At 51.1% G+C, this 19,331-nt stretch overlaps 1 protein-coding gene across 4 annotated transcripts; it reads right to left on the bottom strand.

The window, feature by feature from the left end:
* Positions 1 to 717: 717 nt before the first annotated feature.
* POP4 (POP4 homolog, ribonuclease P/MRP subunit) lies at positions 718 to 17,952 on the bottom strand. Of its 4 annotated transcripts, XR_006340539.1 has the most exons (8): positions 17,707 to 17,952; positions 15,675 to 15,727; positions 13,828 to 14,054; positions 12,158 to 12,235; positions 11,945 to 12,006; positions 10,143 to 10,244; positions 2,084 to 2,353; positions 718 to 876 (listed from the first exon to the last, which is right to left on the bottom strand). XR_006340539.1 is itself a non-coding variant. In XM_043899027.1 (7 exons), the coding sequence occupies exons 1-7, from the start codon at positions 17,711 to 17,713 to the stop codon at positions 2,271 to 2,273; spliced, it is 612 nt and encodes a 203-aa protein (XP_043754962.1). In that variant the 5' UTR covers positions 17,714 to 17,952; the 3' UTR covers positions 718 to 2,270. The 4 variants fall into 4 exon arrangements, 3 of the variants coding, with proteins under 3 accessions (XP_043754962.1, XP_043754960.1, XP_043754961.1); XM_043899027.1 differs by having other exon boundaries at positions 718 to 2,353; XM_043899025.1 differs by lacking the exons at positions 718 to 876; positions 2,084 to 2,353 and adding an exon at positions 8,686 to 9,197.
* Positions 17,953 to 19,331: the final 1,379 nt, after the last annotated feature.

Genomic DNA, 19,331 nt, shown 5'->3' with positions numbered 1-19,331 from the left:
CTTACCTGTTACTCCACAAAGTCAGAATGGGGCTGCCACCATAAATGCCCCTGGAATGGGGCCCGGGTGGCTGGCAGAGCCTCCTCCGAGAAACATCAGCCTCAGTGAGCGGACGGTAACTATCATTTACATTAATTAGGCAGCCGGATAATAGGATGTTCAATAGTTATTACAGCCTGTAAATTCTGCAGCAAACACCGCCAGGAGCCAGGAGCTGGCAGGGGCTCCTACTTTGCAAAAATCAGTCCTGTTCTTACCCTGGCAAGCAACACCAGGGCTTTAAATTCAGGGGGAAAGGGAGTCTTTATCAAATTCCAGAAGAATAGCTGATGTCAGGAGAGAGGCCTACCCATGTGATCCAGCCAGCACTGTGCGATCCTGGGTGGATTAATCTCAAGTGTCCTTGGCCAGCAAACAGGTGACCAGTGCCAAGGCTCCACCAAGAGTGTTGGCTCGGGGTGGGGGGGCAGCTTGGACAAGTGACAGCTCCTGTGTGTTTGAAAGAAGAGACCACATATTGTGGGAACTCTCCACATTTGGGGGTGATATGCACAGTAAGTGGAGTAGGAAATGGCAACCCACTTCAGTATCCTAGCCTGGAAAATGCCATGGACAGAGGAGTCTGTTGGGCTACAGTCCACGGGGTCGCAAATTTAGTCGGACACAACTAAGCGACTCAGCATACTGAGCACACACACACACACACACACACATAAATCTTTCCTAAATTATTTATTTGACTGTGTTGGGTCTTCGCTGCGGCACATGGTCTCTTTGATGCAAAGCATGGGCTTCTCTCCAGTTGTGGCGTGGAGGCCTAATTTCCCTGCGGCACGTGCAGCTTAGTTCTCCAACCAGAGGTCAAAGCCACATCCCCTGCATTGGAAGGCAGATTCTCAACCACTGGACCTCCAGGGAAGTCCCACAGAGTAAATCTTACTCACTGTGCCTTATTTGTGACGCTTATTTTACAGATGGGGACACAGACACTGCAAAGGTGGTGGCTTGCCTACGCGACAGAGCCAAAGCAGGGAAGGACATCTCAGAAGAGTGCCCACACCACTCCCTGTTCTTGGTCCAGCTTTCCCATCTTCCTCTTCATTTCCTGCTGCCCAGGGGTTCCTGCTTCATTCCCCACCTGCCCACTGGCGCTTTCTTGCCCGAGACAGCCCACCTGCAGCCTCCTCCTGCCTCCTTGGTCCTGCTGGCCGTGCTCCAGCCCTCCACTTACAGCCTGGCTGGCTGAGGCCACCCTCTGCTTATTGGCCTGTAAGGTTCCACCTTACAGGTCATGAGGCTGTGAATGGAGACTCAGGTGGTGGCTCGTGTGGGAGGCTTGTGAACACAAGGCCTTGTCTGTGGGGAGTTGTGTGCACCCTTCAAACCTGCTTTTGTGTATCCCTGAGGCTGGCACTCTGGTCCCTCACAGGCACAGCCTCCGTGCTGGTCTTCCAGGCCTGGCCCCGGCCAGCTCCACCTCACCCCTGTCTCCTTTCCTCCCCCGACCCTGGCTTCCCGCTGCCCTGCCCAGTGTCCAAAGCCTCCGGCTGCGGTCAGTACTCTTCCCCTGCCCACGCCCCTCTGCCTGCCCCCAGTTCCTCTGTAGGAGGTTCCTCTGCCTGCCTGGTTCCAGCTCAGCCCTCTGGCCTCATCATAAGGTCAGGTCCCCAGGGAAGCCTGCTCCACCTCCAGACCTACCAGCTTCCCCTCCCACCCCTGCCACCCCACTCTGCAGCCCCCATGATAACCGTTCCCACCACTCGCTGTCTGTCACACCCGCTAGAGCTTCTCATGGGTGGGGATGAGGACATCTGTGGTGATCACACCCTAGTAACAGCACTGCTGACTTCTTGGTCATGGAAGTCCAGGGCAGAGAGACAGAGCACATATTTTGAGAGGGAGGTATTAAAACTGTAAAGTTGGTGACACGCCCCATTTCTCAGGACTTTGAGTTTCCTCGCTTTCAATCCATGATCCTTGAGCAAGAGCTGTTAGGGCAACCCAGCTACCATCAAGAAAACAGGACTTCCAGGGAGATGCTTAACTTGCAGAAACATATGTAGCACCCACATGATAGACTCACACACAGAAAGGACACAGATCCAAAATCCATAGCCCTGCGAGTTATCAGACAGCAAATGCAAATCATGTTTCCAGTCCCCAGGCCACGGTGTCCCATCTTCTGTGGGCTAGGCGTCAAACACCACCTCAGGCTCAAATCATGTTGTCACATCTCCTGCAGGGGCCCTGCAGGGACAGGCCCTCCTCCCTCAGAAGGTCCTGTTCACAGGGCTGGAACTTATCATGGCTTCTCTTGCACATAGAGGAGCTGAGTGGTGTTTCAGGTGGCAAGCTGGAAAATGAACAAGCCCTGATTGGTAGTGTGGTCTAAATATTCCCACCATGGCTGGTCTCGAGTTGCCGACGTGAATGGTATAGTGAAGCTGGAAAGAGAGGCACATGTCAACCCTCCCGGGCTCGGGACCCCTCCAGCACACCTCAGGCCTAGGGTCTGTGCTGTTGTGAGCAGCATCACAGTCACACACTTTCTGGGGAGACAGAGGGCAACTGAGGATGCTTTCCATCTCACACCACTGCAGGGCAAGCTTCCACTGAACGGGAGGGCAGGGCCATAGGCAGCTCCATCTGCAACATCATTTCTCTCCCCTTTCTTCTGGCAGAGGATGCACGTTAATTTGTGTAGATTAAATAAAGCTACCTTGAACACACTGTTTTTTTCACGTCCTTTGTGGCTGAACCTGCAAGTCAAGAGTAAGCTGGACCTTGAGTTTGAGTTTCCTGATTGATTACTGAGCTTCTTGAGCTCAGCACCCTCTCAGGCCGGGTCACCTGCACCAGCCGCACCTGCTCCCACTCACACCCTGGGCTCCAGCGTGTGATGCTGGAAAGCGCAGAGGCACGCTGGCCACACACCCTGCACATCACAGCTGCTCCTGAAGTGTAAGTGCATCTGGCTGAGTAGACGGAAGGGCAGGCCCGATGACGCAGGGCATCACTGCTGCCTGGGATGCCTGCCAGCGTGGAAGGTGTGGAGCCTGCGGGTCCCAGGACACAGTTCTGCTCTGCCGTGGACAGGCTGTGGCAGTGGTTGGTGGGGTATTGTCTGAGCTGGAGGGGGGCAGGGCCAGTATCACAGCTGCTGTGTGCCAACCCTTATCCATCATCAGGCCACACTCTTGGCTGCTTGCCTTTTTTTTTTTTTTTTGGTCAGACAGCAACTACTTAACTCAACACTTACGTGCAACTTAGTGTTCTAGATTGCATTGAGGAAACAATGGTTATGATGGCAAACGAGACAGGCAAAGTCCTGGTGTTCATGGGGCTCATATTCTAGTAGAAGGAGATGACAGTAAATAACAGGCAAGACTGTTAGATACTAAGAAATGCTACAGAAAATGTAAGATGGACTCATACGAGAGAGGGGCTGGTGTGGGGCTGCTCAGAGGAGGCCACTCTGAGGGAGGCCAGTTGTGGGGAGCTGAATACATAGGAGGGGCTGCCTTGTGGTTGCAAGTCCAAGGGAAGAGCGTCCCAGGCTGCGTGACAGGTGCCCACCCTGAGTAGGGCAGAGCTCTGCAGAGAAGGCGTGGGGCTGGGACACTGGGGAGGTGGGCTAGGCCAGGGCTGGAGGGGGCCCCGATGACCCTGGTCGGAAGCTGGCTTTAATTCAAAGAGCACTGGGAAGTTTCCCTGTGGGTGTTGAGCAGAAGGGCGGTGAGATCTGAGTCATGCTTCACAAAGGTCGGGTCGGCTGTGGTGGGGCCCCACGTGGAGGCGGGGGCGGGGGGCGGGGGGTAGGGAGGGGCTGTGGCTGTTGGTTGAGATGAGAGCAGGTGGGAGCTGGGAGATGGCAAGGAGGCTGGAAGGAGGGCCACCAAGCACTTTATGGGAGATTGGTTGGGGGGCATGAATGCAAGAGAGGATGATGCCTGGGTTTCTGGCTTAAGTCATGGGACAGCCAGGAGGCCATTCGCTGAGGTGGGAGCAGAGGAAAGTCAGTAGTTCTGTGTCCTGCCATATCAGGCTGGGGTGGGGGGCACTGGAGCTTTCAATGGGCACTTGTGTTCATTCCCTCACGGAACACCTGTTAGGGTTCACTGTTTCTACATCACTGGGGAGGCAGCAGAGATCAGGACAAAGATGTCCTTCAAAAGTTCACACTGGAAGGGGTGGGGAGGCAGACAATGATACAGTTACAGATTTGGGTCTGGGGTTAGGAGGAAGCTAGGCTGCCAATATGATTTTGAGGGTCAAGTGTATTTGAAGTTGTGGATGAGACCAGCTACAGAGCAAATGCAGAAGAGTCCAAAGCTGGAGTTCAGGGCTTAACCAACATTTGGAAGTTTGGAACAGGATGAGAATCCATGAAAGAACACTTGAGAAGGTGTGGCCAGGGAGGCAGGAGGGAAGTCAGGGAGTGTGGGGCTACAGAGGTGTTTCAAGAGGCAGGGAATGGTTAGTCATGACAAAAGTTGATGAGAGATGAAGTAAGAGAGAACTGACTACTGATTTTGGGAAGCTATAGCTCGTTTAAGTGAGAGCTGTTCGGTGACGCGGAGGGGCCAAAAGTAATAGAATGTTTTCCTCTCATCCCATTTCATCCTATTCCGCCCCCCCATTCCTGCCAATCCTGCCCTGTGCTAGAGGGTGCCACCTCTCCCGATCCACACAGCTATGGTATCTAGTGAGAATCTCTGGGTGAGTCCCTCCTTCCTCCATTTTCTTCCCACATCCAGGAGCTGTCTGAAGGACCCGGTCAGCAAATGTTTTCTGTGAAAGGTATATGAAGCGGGCAGAGCAGGACAGTGCTCCTGAGAACTGCCTCCGATGGCTTCCCTCTTTGGGCAGAGCTGACCAGGACACAGAATGGTTGAGCTGTGCCTGGGGCCTTGTCCATTGTGGACCCTGCTGGGGACGTCAGCACCAACACTCCATCTCTGTGTCTGTCTACTTAGCAATGCTTGTCCTTCACAGCTCAGGAAAAATTACCAAGAATGTTATTGACTCTAATTTTAATTTGTCTAGCACTCTTGTTAATGATGTCTATTTAAGACATCCATTAAAGGCCCATGAGGTTAATTAAATGGACAATTCCAATACAGTTCTATTAGAACCCCCTCTATTAAATTAATATTATAGACATTTAACAGATGTCTTAATTAGACATTATAGTTAAGAAATGCAAACTAAATTAGAACTAAAGCCATTGTCCAGAAAGAAAGCTTTTTACCGTAATTTATGGCTTTTGGGGGGAATGCTCATGTTTACTCTTCAGAACCTGAGAGATCAGTCATTTGACAACCTTTTCCAGCACTCAGAAAGCGCCATCCCGAGAGGCCCAAATCTTAAATCACAGTCCAGATGTCAGAGCTGGGAAAGACTTCAGATACCATCTGGAGTCCAGCATCCTCAAACATCAATGATTGGAGGAACCAGCTGGGGTCTTAGAGAAACAGAAAGCTGTCTGGGCTCCACCCGTGGAGTCTGATCGCAGCCCAAGATCTGGCTGCTTTTGACACATATCCTGCAGATTCTCGCACAGGCAGTGCCAGAATCCCACTTCAGGAAGCCCTGATCTAGTCTCAAGGCCACACTTGACAGATAGTGACACTGAGGCCTTGGAAGACTTCGGAACTGGGTGACTGGATCAGCACAATTCCACAGCCTGCCCGGATGCAGCAGAACTTTTCTAGCAGCTCTCACCATCTCTCCCCTCCTGCTGCCCTCTGGGCAGGGGATTTCCTGGGTCCTTCATGTAGGCCCTGCAGGCCCCACTGAGCCTGTGTGACCACGCTCTTAACATCCCACAAATGCCTGGATCCAGAGCCACCTCCAGGGTGCCTCCCTTGCCCACCCCGCCCACCTGTGTGTTCATTTCCTTTCCCAACCAGACTCTGCCTGGCCCCAAGAGGGCTTGGGAAGAGGAGCTGTTTGCAGAAATGTAAGAGAAGCTGGAACCCTCTGAGCTCCTGGTATTGGAGGGAGCAGCTGAACTGAAGTTCCATGAGCAAATCCTGGAATCCTGTGGTGATGGGAGCTCAGGGTCCAGCAGCTGGGTTGGATGAACTGGCTAATGGTCCAAGCACCCCATGGAGTGGTGTGGGAAGGCCGGGCCAGGCCAGTATCTGAGGATGTGGGTCAGGATACAGGATACAACTAGTCTGTCCCAGCTGGGACACCTCCATAGCTGTTATGGACTGAATCATGTTCTCTCCAGATTCCTCTGTTGAAGCTCTGAGCCTTTAAGGAGGTAATTAAAGTTAAACAAGCTTAGGAAGGTGGAGCTTTAATTCCATAAGACTGGTGTCTTTATAGAGGAAGAGATATCAGCGACCTCCCCTCACCTCTCCCTGAGTGCACACAGGTCATCTGAGGACACAGTGATGTGGCCAAGGAGAAAGCTCTTACCAGACAGCAACCCCGACAGCACCTTAACCTTGGACGTCCAGCCTCCAGAACAATGAGAAAAGAAATGTCTGTTGATTAAGCTGCCTCCCTGCAGCACTGTTATGGCAGGCTGGGCTAATAAGGCACGGCCCACACTGTCCCTTACCCTCCAGGTGCTGCATCCTTTTCCTGCCCTAGAGGCACTGGCCTGTCCTCTGCAGGCCCCGCACTGTGGCTGTGTCCTGCTCAGAACTGGCCTAGGGGATGTAAAGGGCCTGGGGCCCACTCGCTCTTAGGGGGACAATGGGTCACTGTACCCGTCTCCTGTCTCGTCCCGTGGTGTTAACTGTTCTGTTGCTTCACAGGCCTCTTGGGGCACAGGGTTCTCCCCTGCATGAAGGCTTATACACAAGGCAGATTTTGCTGTGTCTCACAGGTAGCCTCCGTGTCCAAGGCCCCAGCTCTGCTGGAGCTCTGCTCCCTGGGCAGTGGAGATGGGAGAGACTGGACTGCAAAGTACTACACCGCCCTCCAAGACAAGCCCTGTGCTGCAGCCATGGGGACGGTGGGCCCCGCGCCCCTGCCTGTGGCAGCATTTAGTACGGGTTCATCGGGATCGCTCACTCACAGTCAGCACCCAGCCCGGCCTGGGCCCCCCTCACCCCGTCCCCTGCCTTTGAGGATGGCATGGTCCATGGGGCACAGGGCCTAATGGTCCCTAGGGACAGAAGGGTCTCCCAGAAACAGGCAGCACAGCAGCAGCAGCTTCGTGGCAGGTGAGCGTTCTCACCGAGTCTCCTTGGGGAGGGGGAGAGGTCTACAAACAAAACAGCCACTCACATGGAAACTTGAGTCTGCGCCAAGTGAAAAACAGATTTCACATGGCAATTGGTTCCAACAACTTTTCTGGAAAGCAACTGTATATTTACACAACATTGGCCGCCTTTTACACTGCAGAGGGGTGGGTAAGAGCAGTGGGATTTAGGAAGTGATAGCACCTACGCTGTTACCAGTGTGGCACTTTCCGACAGCCGGAAGAACAGAAGCCGTACTATGGGAAAGACAAGAGATTCCCTCAGGAAGCGGGAACCCAAGTAATAAAGGATGCACTCTTGAAGTATCTTCCCATCCTAAAGAACGTGGCTCTGGACTAGACTATAGGGTTCAAATCCCAGCTCGAGCGCTCTCAGGTGGTGAGAACCCAGGCAAGCCAGTGTTCTGACCCTGAGTGTCCCTGTGGCCACACCCAACGGCTGTCACTGGGTCAGGATGCCCTGTCTGAGGTGGTGCCGGGACTTGGGCTCCAAACCACAGGCAATGGCGGCTGGGCTGCGGAGAACACCCCAGGGGACTCAGACCCTCCTGGTAAGTGGGGGACACCACACACAGATGGAAGCAGGGTCGAGCTGCCAGGCATGTATGTCCGTGGGAGACTCTCGGCGGGCTCAGCCCTCAGGAGGCACAGCTAGGCCTTCTCGCTGTTCTCCAGTTGATGTGAAATCAGTGTTTACACTCCCCTTATCGTGTTTCTTGTCCCGTGTGGAGTCTGAGTGGGAAATGCTAAGAAAGCAAAGCTCTGGCATTGCTGCTTCTCTTGGTGTGGAAGAAAAAAGCATGTGAATTTGCCACCAGCTTGTCATCAGGAATGCTTCTGCCTTCACCTTGTTGACTGGCAAACACCTGCTTCTCAAAGGAAAGGGGTGATAGGGTCTCCTAAGCCACATGGCTTTTTCAATAGCACACCTGGAAGGCTGGTCCCCACCCTGTTCTCATTCGGCTGGTTTGTACTCAGGCCTGTGTAGAAGGGCCCCACCTACTGGCCCACGGGCACACTGCCCACAGGGCCAGGGTCAGACTGGAGAGCCATGCTTTTTGGCAGCAAAAATGGAACGAAGAGTCAACTAAGGCAGCACTGTTGGGGACTCAGGCTTTCCTAGCAGGTTAGACCTTGGGAAAGGCTGTAGTCTTGTTTTCCCTTCAGTCCACCTTCCTCTGGAGCCTGACAGACTCAGGAATTGAGAACACTCCATAGGCTTAAGCTTCCTGTACTGGAACTTTCTTCTGCTTTCTAGAAACAGCAAAGTGAACCTTGGTTAGGTCAAAGAGCTTGACAGAAGGCCTGATTTAAAGTGACCCATCAAAGATGCAGGTCACCACTAGCTAGTGAGACTCAGCGCCTCACCACACCGAGCGCAGAAGTAAAGGCAGGAGCCAGGGACGGCCTCAGGCCTCTCTCCCTCGTCCTGGCTGCGCTGCAGGAATCGCTCCTGTGGCCTGTTCACGCCCACACGCATGCTTTATTACACAGTCTACTGACATAGCAAACAACATTCTGAAAACAGAAAAGTGTGAAAAAGAAAAACCAAACAAACTATTTGGGTCAACTTGTGTTACTCCTGGTGCTTTCTGCCAATCTTTTCTCTCCATGGGAGTAACAGAAAAACGAGAGCATCTGTAAAGACACATCCCTCTGGTCCCTGAATTCTGTGCTCAGTACAGTGTGCTTCTCCCCAGATGACTAAATGTCCTTAATGCTGATTTAAACTGGCTGGAAGTGGTCTATAACCAGAACTGGCCTGACCATCTCTTCCCTGAAAGGCGGATGTTTCCAGTCTTTGGCTGGCATAAATAATCCCCTTAGGCAGTAACAGCTCACAGGTCAATTGTTCCCTTGGCTTTGAACTTTTTTGCAGACCGCTCACTTGACCGCAGCTGGAATTTGCTACCATAAATGTAGGAAATAAAGCCATCGATCTCCACGGTGAACACACAGTTTTGCTTGGGGATAACTGAAAAAAAGTAAGAGAAAAAGGATAAGGAAAAAAATTCTAGCAGTAAGTTCACTTTTACGGAAACTATTATTCCCAAGATGTTTGTATTAGAAAATAAACAAAGCTATTAGGAAAGACATTAGGAAATGGAGGAACCCACAAAGGTAACAATACCAGGATGAAGGTGATGATTCTACCAGAAGGTCAATTTACTCACATTTTAAATGTAACTCAACACCTAGTTTTCAGGGTGAAAGGCCATGAACCAAACTCCCAGAATCAGAAACTCCCAGAAAAAGTGCCAGAAACAGGTCTTGCCACATAACTTGCAGAAAGACTCATGGTTTTATGCTTCCTGGGGAAACTTGTACACCACTTTCTTAGGTTTAAAATGAGAGCAGAATATATAGGGAAATAGAAGCAAGCAGCAAGAAATCCAAGGGTCAAAAACAAAAGGAACAACCCCCCACTGTGGTTTTGAAATCTCTGGATTCGTGGGCAAGGTGGGGGTGTGGGAATCCTGACAGACCAGGTGCTCCTCTGCCAGAGCGGTGAGCACAACGGGCAGATGAGCGAGATGCTTCCCTGCATCCCAGGGCGTGGGCTCTGGGAACTCCAGGGGCAGGCGCTGCCTTGGCTTCCTCCCTGCTACCTCTCTGGCTACAATCCTCTGGGAGGCAGCAGCCTTTGGGCAGGTGGAGGGTCCCAGTCCTGGAAACAGACCCAGGTGTCTGGAGGCACAGCCAAGCAACCCTTCCTTCCCTTGATCATTATCTGGCCACAGCAGTTGGGCTGACGAGTGTCTCAGGGAGAGCCTTGGGTGCCAGGATGGTCTCTGCAGGCTTGAGATGTAAAGTAGGCAGGGATCTGCTGACTCGAAAGGCCAAACTACCTTTAGAACCCTGAGGAAAGGGCCGGCGAGTTGGCTGGGGCGGCCACAGCCATGGCCATCCAGTCACGTACCTTTCAGGCGGTCTTCTTTAGTGATAATTTTGAAAACGTGCTTTGTTTCTTGTAAAAGGATCCCTGTAACACCCACATAGGAGGGGCACTTGGATTTTGTAACTGCAAAGGAAAAAGGCAGTTGAGGGCTCAGGCCTCTGTGCTATTAATGGAGCCACAGGCAGCCAGGCCTGTGGGGGATGAGGGCTCTGTTTCCAACCTTGAGCCAGCAGAGGAAGAAAGAGCAGCAGGCGGGGCGTGGTGAGGGGCAGCACTCCTATCCTAAGTGCTGGCTACTCAGCTGGGCATGGACAAGCCCAGGCTTCCCAGTCCCTTACTGGGGGCGTTAGGGCCTGTGCTGCTCTGATAGGGTGTCCTTCAGAGGGCGTGCTGCCACAGGGGTCCTAGGCAGGATTCTGGAGCCAAGGGGTCACATGTGTATCTAATACCAAGACCCACAGTTGGGTTGCTCTGGCAAGGCCAAGTCTCACTTATAGGACCTGAATGAATACCTGTTCACCATGGTCCTTCTGTAACCTCCCACGCTCTGGCCAGAACGGGAGGCCACTACACGTCACCCAGTAATGAGCTGCCCCCATGGCAGCAGGCCCTCGCCCCCTCCAGCCCACCCCCATGCAGTGAGCACATGGTCACTGGACGCCTGCCGTGTGTCTGGCACTGTCCTAGGTCAGTGCTGGGCACAGCAGTGAGAAGGGCAGTCCCGGTCCTGCTCTCAGGGGGCTGCTGTTCTAACAGGGGAGGGGTAATACACACAGACAACTGTAGTTTCTGATAGTGAGGAGTGCTACGAAAAAAACACAAGGGCAGGGTAATGGGGGAGAGGGGTCACCTTTAGTAATGGTAGACCCCTGGGAAGCAACATCTGAGTAGAGACCCAAATGATGAGAAAGAATCAGTCTGTGAGCACAAAGAACTCTCTGGACAGAGGGAAGAAGCAAATGCTAAGACCCTGAGCAGGGCCAGGCCTGGTGAGAAGCAGAAAGCTGGCCAGTGTGGTTAGACCTGCTGCCCAAGGAGAATGGACAGGCCGTTTGGACCACAGTAAAGAGGCAGAAGGGACACAACTTTTTCAGTTAAAAAAAAATCTCTCGTCTGGCTGCCTGGTCAGGGGAGGGCAGTGTGTTGGCAGGAAGAGGGTTAGGCAGCTTTGCAATAATCCAGGGGAGGAGGTAGTGGCTTAGATTTGGATGTTAGGGTGCGCTCATGCCTTGGAGGTGGGGATGAGGAAAGAAGAAATGTGGATACTTCTTGGGTTTTCGGCCTGAACGACCAGCGTGAACAGTGCACCACTATCTATGGCCTCAGGAGTACTAAGTGGTATCACTGACAACGATCTCAGTGGCAACTGAGATGACAAAGACCAGGGGAAGGGCTGATCTGAGGAGAGGCCCAGAGTTCTATTTTGGATGTGTAAAGTTTACAATGTCCACTGCACATCTGGGTGGCTATATACAGTAGACAGTTGAATTCAAAGAGTTCAAGGGTAAGGTCTGTGCTGGAGATGACAACTTGGTGACTGTTGGTCCACAGCTGACATTTAAAACCACAGGACTGTTCAAGTGAGCAGGCTGTGTGTGAGCGCCAGCAGCTGCTGTGTCCTTTGGGGTACCAGCAGGGGTCTTTGTGTGGAGAAGGTACACAGAGATCATTTAAGAGTATCCAACAAGTGGTCAGAATTGACTAAGACATCTATGGTCATCTCCTAACCTAAGTGCTGGTGATGTGGGGATATCAGCAGTGAAAGGAACTGTCACTGAAGGATGGCTTGGGCATCCGGATGATGTGCTCTTTAAGCAAATTACCTGAAACAATAGCGCCGTGAAGATCTGCCTTTAGAAGCTTGGCCTGAATCATCTGTGGCTGCCTAAGAGGTAAATAGAAGCCTTCAATGTACACCATGATGGTAAATTCTGAAAGAAGTAAACAGGTCTACAGACTTCTGCAGCCAGGCAATGCTGATAGCAGGGTTCCTTGGGTTCTTCCCCAAAGGGCAAGGCCTCAGAATTGCGACTCACATGTCTGGTTTGAGGCCGTTGCATAGATCCCGGATGTACTGTTTCCAGAGTTCATGTAGAGGGAGAAAAAGACTGTATCTGTGGCAAATTCAGAGAGAGGTAAAAAGTCAGGCAATGTGGCATATACAATATATGACAATGTAACATCCAAAGAGCACAGAGCATGGCTTGATGCCAAGGACCATGACCTGGATCACTGGGACCTGGGTGCAAATCCTAGTTCTACTTCCTATAACCGCACTGAAATCCAGTACTTTCACGTCTCAACTCTTAGTTTCCTCTCTGGTAGAATACTCTCAAGGCTAAGTTTTTGCTTATGAGAAGAGAAAGATGTTGCCTTCCTTTGCCCCTTCGTCTTTCCTGCTGGTTAGATGCAGCCGTGACAGCTGGAGCTCAGGCAGACGCCTTAGATAAAGATGGTGCAGCGGCAAGGACGCACCCAAGGCTGCACTCCGGGGTGTCTTGATGGCTGTGGAACTGCCTGCTTCACCAGCGCAGGATGGTATTCAACTGGACTTTTCACAGAGAAAAGAAGCCACTGCTACTGGCTTATTGTTTAAGTCACTGCTGTTTTGAGGTTTTCTGTCATAGGAAGCTGACCCAATAAGCCCTCAGTAAACAGGAGTTGCTGGTTGTCATAAGCCCACGTGCAAGGTGACAGGGCCTGTCTGGAGGGTGAGAAGTGGTGGGGTGCAGGGGAGGAAGCAGGTGAGAGGACCCCAAATGGGCCTTCCTGGTGCTTCATGAGGAATCCACTTAATGAAGCTACTGGCTAGAGAAAATGAGAACCTCAGGCTGAAACCCAAAGTGGACTCTATTGGTGGGGACACGGACGAGGCACACCAGGGGCAGGCAGCAGTCCCTTCCTCCTCCCAAAACCCAGCTGATTTTGTGAGGGGGCCATGAACAAAGTGACAGTCTCTGTCTTGGGGGATGTGGGAGGCTATCTGGCTACAGATCTTGGAGCCAAAGCATATGAACAGTCCTAAGACATGCAAATACAGAACTGTAGCCAAGAAGGGATGGGGTGTCAGCTGGAGGGAGGAACATGTCCTCCCACAGAGAGTGATGTCTCTCTCAGAAACTTCTGAAACACATGGGCAGCACGTTCTTTGGCAAATAAAACCTCAATGGGTGAGTCTGTCTAGTGCTATTAAAAGCTACAGAGAGATATATGTTAAGAAGTATCAGTTCCTTTTGTTCTAAGAAAACTGTCGCCCTGTTGCCATGGGCGGCAGACTCACTTTTGGCACTGGCCTTATTAGTTAAGGATAGGACAGAAGCCAAATTCAAAAAGGTCTGAATTGGTAAAGGAAGGCTGCCCCCTTGTGGCAGAAATGGGAGAGGCTCTCTTAGCTTAAGTGGAGCAGGGGCTGCCTCGTTTCCCAAAGTGAAGTTGCTCAGTTGTGCCAGACTCTTTGCAACCTTACGGACTGTGGCCCACCAGGCTCCTCCGTCCATGGGCTTTTCCAGGCAAGAATACTGGAGTGGGTTGCCATTTCCTTCTCCAGGGGATCTTCCTGACCCAGGGATCGAACCTGGGTCTCCCACGTTGCAGGCAGACTCTTTACGGTCTGAGCCACCAGGGAATCCCCTAGCTTTCCAAATTCGTACTCAGTACCAGGTAGATCACGCTGCTGGGATGGAAAGGCAGGAGAAGGTCGCCATACCTCTGCTGCTCTGGTTTAATGTCAAAGAGCCGCAGCTCCCTCCTCTGCTTGGCAGAAAGGCCTTTAGATTTCTTTCTCTTTTCCTTTTGCTTCCGGTGAGTGAAGTACTCCAGGACAACGGCTTTGCGTTGCAGGTGGTCCTCTAGGGCTTGCTGGCTCATGCGGGGCATGCTCCGCCTCAGGAAGGCCTTCACGAAGGCCTCGGCCCGCTGGGCTCCCATGTGCTGCTTGGGGACAAGATGGTGAGATGCTGCTCTGGCTGGGACCACCCAGGCCCCCAGGCACTCCCACACACCACCACAACAGCAGGGGGGCCACCTTCACTGACCCACCTATCTACCCACCGAGGCCCACAGAGCCTCTTGTTGGCCAAGTGTCCGCCAGCCCAGCTGGCCAGAAGTGAAAGCCACATTTAAATGTCAATTTGTGACTGCCACACAGATCAATCACCTCAGACTCCAACTTCCTACTCTACTTCTTTGAAGTTAGTTAAAAATAAAAACAAAAACCCACAGCAAAAAACCCAATGGATGAAAACATTGTATTTGGAAGAAAAGCCTTCTCTCATCCTTGGAAGGGAGGAAAGCCTGAGAAACGATAGGACAATAGTATTTAATCAATCATGATCAAATGAAGGCAAGCGATGGCCTCAAAGGAAATGATCCTAACACTAGGGAAAAACAGCATAATCAAGAACTCCAGGTTGGGCCCAGCTGCAGCACTTCTGACACTGGCCATATCATCAATACTCTTTATTGAGTCTTCAGCCTTGTGGACGTGGCATGACTACTCTCCTAACTGGTTCCGGCACTGCATGAAGAAAGACACTGTGAGCATACCTTAGCCCTGCGCGGTCACTCTTCCCACACACAGCAGAGCAGCGTGTGACTGTGACAGCACCTGCACTTAGAGAGGACTTCTGGGCAACCTGTCAGGACTGCGTGTAATTCTTGAAAGAACATGCACTGCTGTCCCTCAAGTTGAAGTTCCACCAGTCTCTTCCTCATTCCAATGCCTCTGCCCACATGTTCGCCACACCCCTAGGGAGCACTGTACTGAGGTTCTCCCTCTTGGCAGGGCCATTTCCTGGACTTCTGTTGCACTAACTGGGCTGCAAACACCTTGGAGCTCATGTGTCAATAGTAATCAAGCTCTCATTTCATGGAGCAGTCATGGGCTTGGGGACAGGTGGGAGATGGGGATAAATGTGATATACACAATCTTCAAGGCTCCCCATAGTAAGGAGGGCCGTCAGCTTCAGTTCTGTGCTTTTAAATGCTAAGTAAAAATTCACTGTCATCACTATTACTATTGTAAGAGGACACTTGATTCTTTTTTTGTTTTTGACATTTGATTCTTTAAACACCTAAGTGGCCCGCCTCTCATGCAGAAGCCAAATAAAGGTATATCAGTCTTTCAAAATCTTGATTTCCTAAGTAACTCGCTCATATGAGTCACCAGTGAAGCTTCTGCCAAACTATGTTTGTAGCACCCAGATATGATCCCTAAATTACACTCATGAAATATGGTCTTCCCTCTTCAGGAGTGAAGGGGGCAGAGTAACAAGGTCAAATGACAGTGCTCACCATGACAGGTTTCAGGTGAGCACAGCCTGGTGTCCCCTACATGGTGAGGGGACACAGATCAAGAAGTCCCAGTTTACCAAACTTGACTCCGGGAAAGGAGGCCAGCAGAACAGACCTTGATTAAACCTAATATGTCTGCAGGAAACGTGACAAGTCAACTGTGGGAAAGGACATCTAAAACAGCACTAAAGGTTAAGAAGCCACTGAGCCATCTTGGTCATCACCTCTGGTGCTCCCAGACCCCCTGCCCAAGCACTGTACCTGAACGTCGAACTCTTTTGCCTCCTTCTGAGAAAAGGCATGGTAGACGGCACCTAGGGGATTAAAACCAAAACAAAACACAAACACGGAAAGATCGATCCTGTTGGCTATGGCTAGAAAACCTAAGACTCTTCTAACTAGGAAAAGCACTTTGCTTATTGAGGGACAGAAGACGGGTGGTACAGAGAGCACAGCGCCAAAGCTTTCTCGGATGTCTACGGTCCTACCCTCCGGCCACATCCATCCTAGCAGTCCCAGCAGCGTGCTTTAAAACAGTGCTCCTCAAACATGAATGTGTGTCAGAATCTCTGGAATCTGTTGCTCTAGAACTTTAATAATGTATCTCATTTAAAAGTTATGTGACAGGGTTTTTCAGAATGAGGATAGTTGAAACTATTATGTTTTGTTTACTGTTTGATGTTTAAAAAAAGACTTTTCACATTTAGTATCAATGAAGCTGAGATGCATCATACAACCGATGGTGTCCTAAATTGATAAAATACCATAGAGCTTTCTTCAAGCTCAAAACACATACTGCTCAACATGGTTTCAACCTTCAAAAATTTTCACACTCTTGTTTCTTAATTTCTTCTGAAGAAGAAAACCACAGCATTGGGGACAGAATATGGGTGTGAATAGAATGAGACAAAGGCCTGGTTTAAGGGCCAAAGGACTAGAAAATATGGTTCACACTACACTCTAAATTCCATCCTGGCTCTGTTGTGCTTCCCTGAATACATTTGAACAAACAAACCAAGGTGGTTACAAGCTTCATATACAGAGTATGATTCTCCCTCAACTGGAAGACAGGGATTGAAATCTGTTTGTAGAAAGCAACTTGCAGGGTATGGAACCCCAGGAATGACTGCAACTGAAACAGGTGCCTAGCATTAAACCCAGAAGCCTTTTTTTTCCCTCCTATAACACACATCTAACAGTTATTGAGCCCTCAATACTTAACCATGCCCAATTAAAAGCTACGTACACTTTATCTCATACTTTCTGAATGAATATTTTAAAGGCATTATTATTCCTATTATATAGTCCCAGATGGCGCCAGTGGTAAAGAATTCGCCTGCCAATGCAGGAGACACAAAAGAAATGGGTTCAATCCCTGGGTTGGGAAGATCTCTTGGAGGAGGCAACCCACTCCAGTATTCTTGCTTGGAAAATCCCATGGACAGAGGAACCTGGTGGGCTACAGTCCATGGGGTTGCAAAGAGTCGGACATGACTACCCCGGCACACACACATTCCTATTAAGCACTGAGAAAATTGGAAGTTCAAATATGCTGAGACACTTAACTCGATCACGCAGATCGACAGGCAGAAGTGGAACTTAAAATCCAGTTTTAACGGTGTCACTCCCCTGCCTATATAAATTGCCTAGGGTGCTTGCTCACCTCCTCTCTGCTCAAACTCTCAAAGCCTTGGGTTAGTGGTATTGTTCCCCAGCGCGCTGTCTGCGCTTTACACCAGAAAAGGGCCGTTCACAGAACAGCTGGTTGGGCAGGCACCATTATCAGTACCTTCAGTTCAGTTCAGTCGCTCAGTCCTGTCCGACTCTTTGCGACCCCAATGACTGCAGTAGGCCAGGCTTCCCTGTCCATCACCAACTCCCAGAGCTTGCTCAAACTCATGTCCATTGAGTCGGTGATGCCATCCAACCGTTACAAAAGGGGAAAGCGGGTTGAAGAGAGGAAAAGGGCCTTGACCACGCCACCACGGGATATAGCAGCCAAGTCAGACCAAGGCCTTGGGCCCTCCTCTAGCACCACTCACCAGGGATCAGGGCAGCCCCCCTCCTCCGGCCCCCTCCTCCGGCCCAGAGAACCCGACATCAGTTTCTAGTTCAGAGACTGCGCCAGGCCAATCGGGTCTCCTGGCCACAGTTACACTTCTAGAAGGCGGGACAATTCCCATGGCAGTTCCGTCCAGACTCCCCTGCAACCCTGTCACCCACCAATACCTAGACCTAGTCTCCGGCTAACACCCCACCCCTATCCAATTTCGTGGCCCTCAACCCGGCTTACTCGTCATTCTCTGACCGCTTCCGGTGCGCTCTGCTGACGTCTCCTTCAGGCGTCGCTCACTCTTTATCCGCCTCTACTTTCTTCAGCAGCCCTCGACCACTACAGCCTCTCTCGTCCAAGTTTGTGGCGCAGACGTTCCTTGTGCCCGAAGTCGCGCGGTAAGCAGGCTGACAGACCGACGACCTGCTTCCCGGAGCTGGAGTCCCGGGCTCCTGGCTCATGGGGTGGCGCGCCCGTGACATCACCGACGTGCGCCGATTTAGGATGACGCCTGCGCCTTGGGGCTGACCCCGGCGCGCGGAGTTCTGCGGGCTGACAGAGTCCCTGTTTGATGGCGCTCTCTGCGTTTGTGTGTTTTGTAGGCGAGGGACTGCCAGAAGCAGTAGGGTTGGAGTTGGGGAGTGTGGAATGTTTGTGAAGTCCTGGAATAGAGGGAGATGAGTCGACTTGGAGAGAACGGAGGGAGGTTGGGGACGCGAGGAGGGTGGAAATGGGTTTGGGGGTGGTGGTGGTGGTGGAGGAAATGAGGTCCGTGCGATCCCTGCTCGCTACAGGGTCAGCGGAGGCACGGAAGTTGGGATAGGAGGTTCTTGTTTTGTCTCTGCTGGTAGCTAGCTGTGTGATCTCGCTTAAGGCACTTTCCATCTCGGGGCCTCACTTTTCCCGTGTACTGTGAGTGGGGTTGGGCTTGATGGTCTCTGGAATATTAGGTTCTGTCAATAAGGTAAAAGGCAAGGAATGGATTCTTATTGCCCTGGGGATGGGTTCAAGAAATGTGGCTGGAAGGCCTGGTGGCGATCTCTTACAAGAGACCCGATGGTGCACAGAATCGTGCAGCCTGAACTTTGACCAGCGCTGAGCCTGGGCTGGGTGCTGCCCAGGAAGAAAAGCAGTATGACTCTTGACTTCTAAGCAGGTGGTTCTCAACTTTCAGTACGGTATAAACTCCCTTTAAAGGAAAAACTTTTCTCAAGGAACCCTGGGAGTATGTCCACACATCCTAGTTTTAAAAACATTGGCTCAGGTTTCTTTGGGTGGTGATGACCTTGTGTTATTTTGATACTAAACATAAGACCTCAGGCCCTGAAATTGAGTGAATTGTCTAGCATTTACCTTATATGTATATTACCATCAAAATGGAAACAGCATTGAAACCAAACTGTATTGCACTTGCAGACCCCTGAAAATACCTAGAAATCTCTGGGACTAAGTTTAAGAAACTGCTCTTTGGGTTAGTTATGTGAACTACCATTCCTTGTTCAGTTGCTAAGTCGTGTCTGATTCTTTGCAACTCATGGACTGCAGCACATCAGGATCCTCTGTCCTTAACTATCTCTTGGAGTTTGGTCAACTCAAGTGCGCTGAGTTGGTGATGCTATCTAACCATTTTATCCTCTGCCACCTCCTTATCCTTTTGCCTTCAGTCTTTCCCAGCATCAGGGTCTTTTCCAGTGAGTCGGCTCTTCCCATCAGGTGGCCAAAGTATTGGAGCTTCAGCTTTAGCATCAGTTCTTCCAGTGAATATTCAGGGTTGATTTTCTTTAGATTGACTGGTTTGATCTTCTTGCAGTCCAAGGAACTTTCAAGAGTCTTCTCCAGCACCACAGTTTGAAAGCATCAATTCT

The sequence above is a fragment of the Cervus elaphus genome, chromosome 4 (genome assembly GCF_910594005.1).
Source record: "Cervus elaphus chromosome 4, mCerEla1.1, whole genome shotgun sequence".
Lineage (NCBI taxonomy): Eukaryota > Metazoa > Chordata > Mammalia > Artiodactyla > Cervidae > Cervus > Cervus elaphus.
The sequence above is the reverse complement of the archived record's forward strand: the minus strand, read 5'-3'. Positions and strand labels throughout refer to the sequence as shown.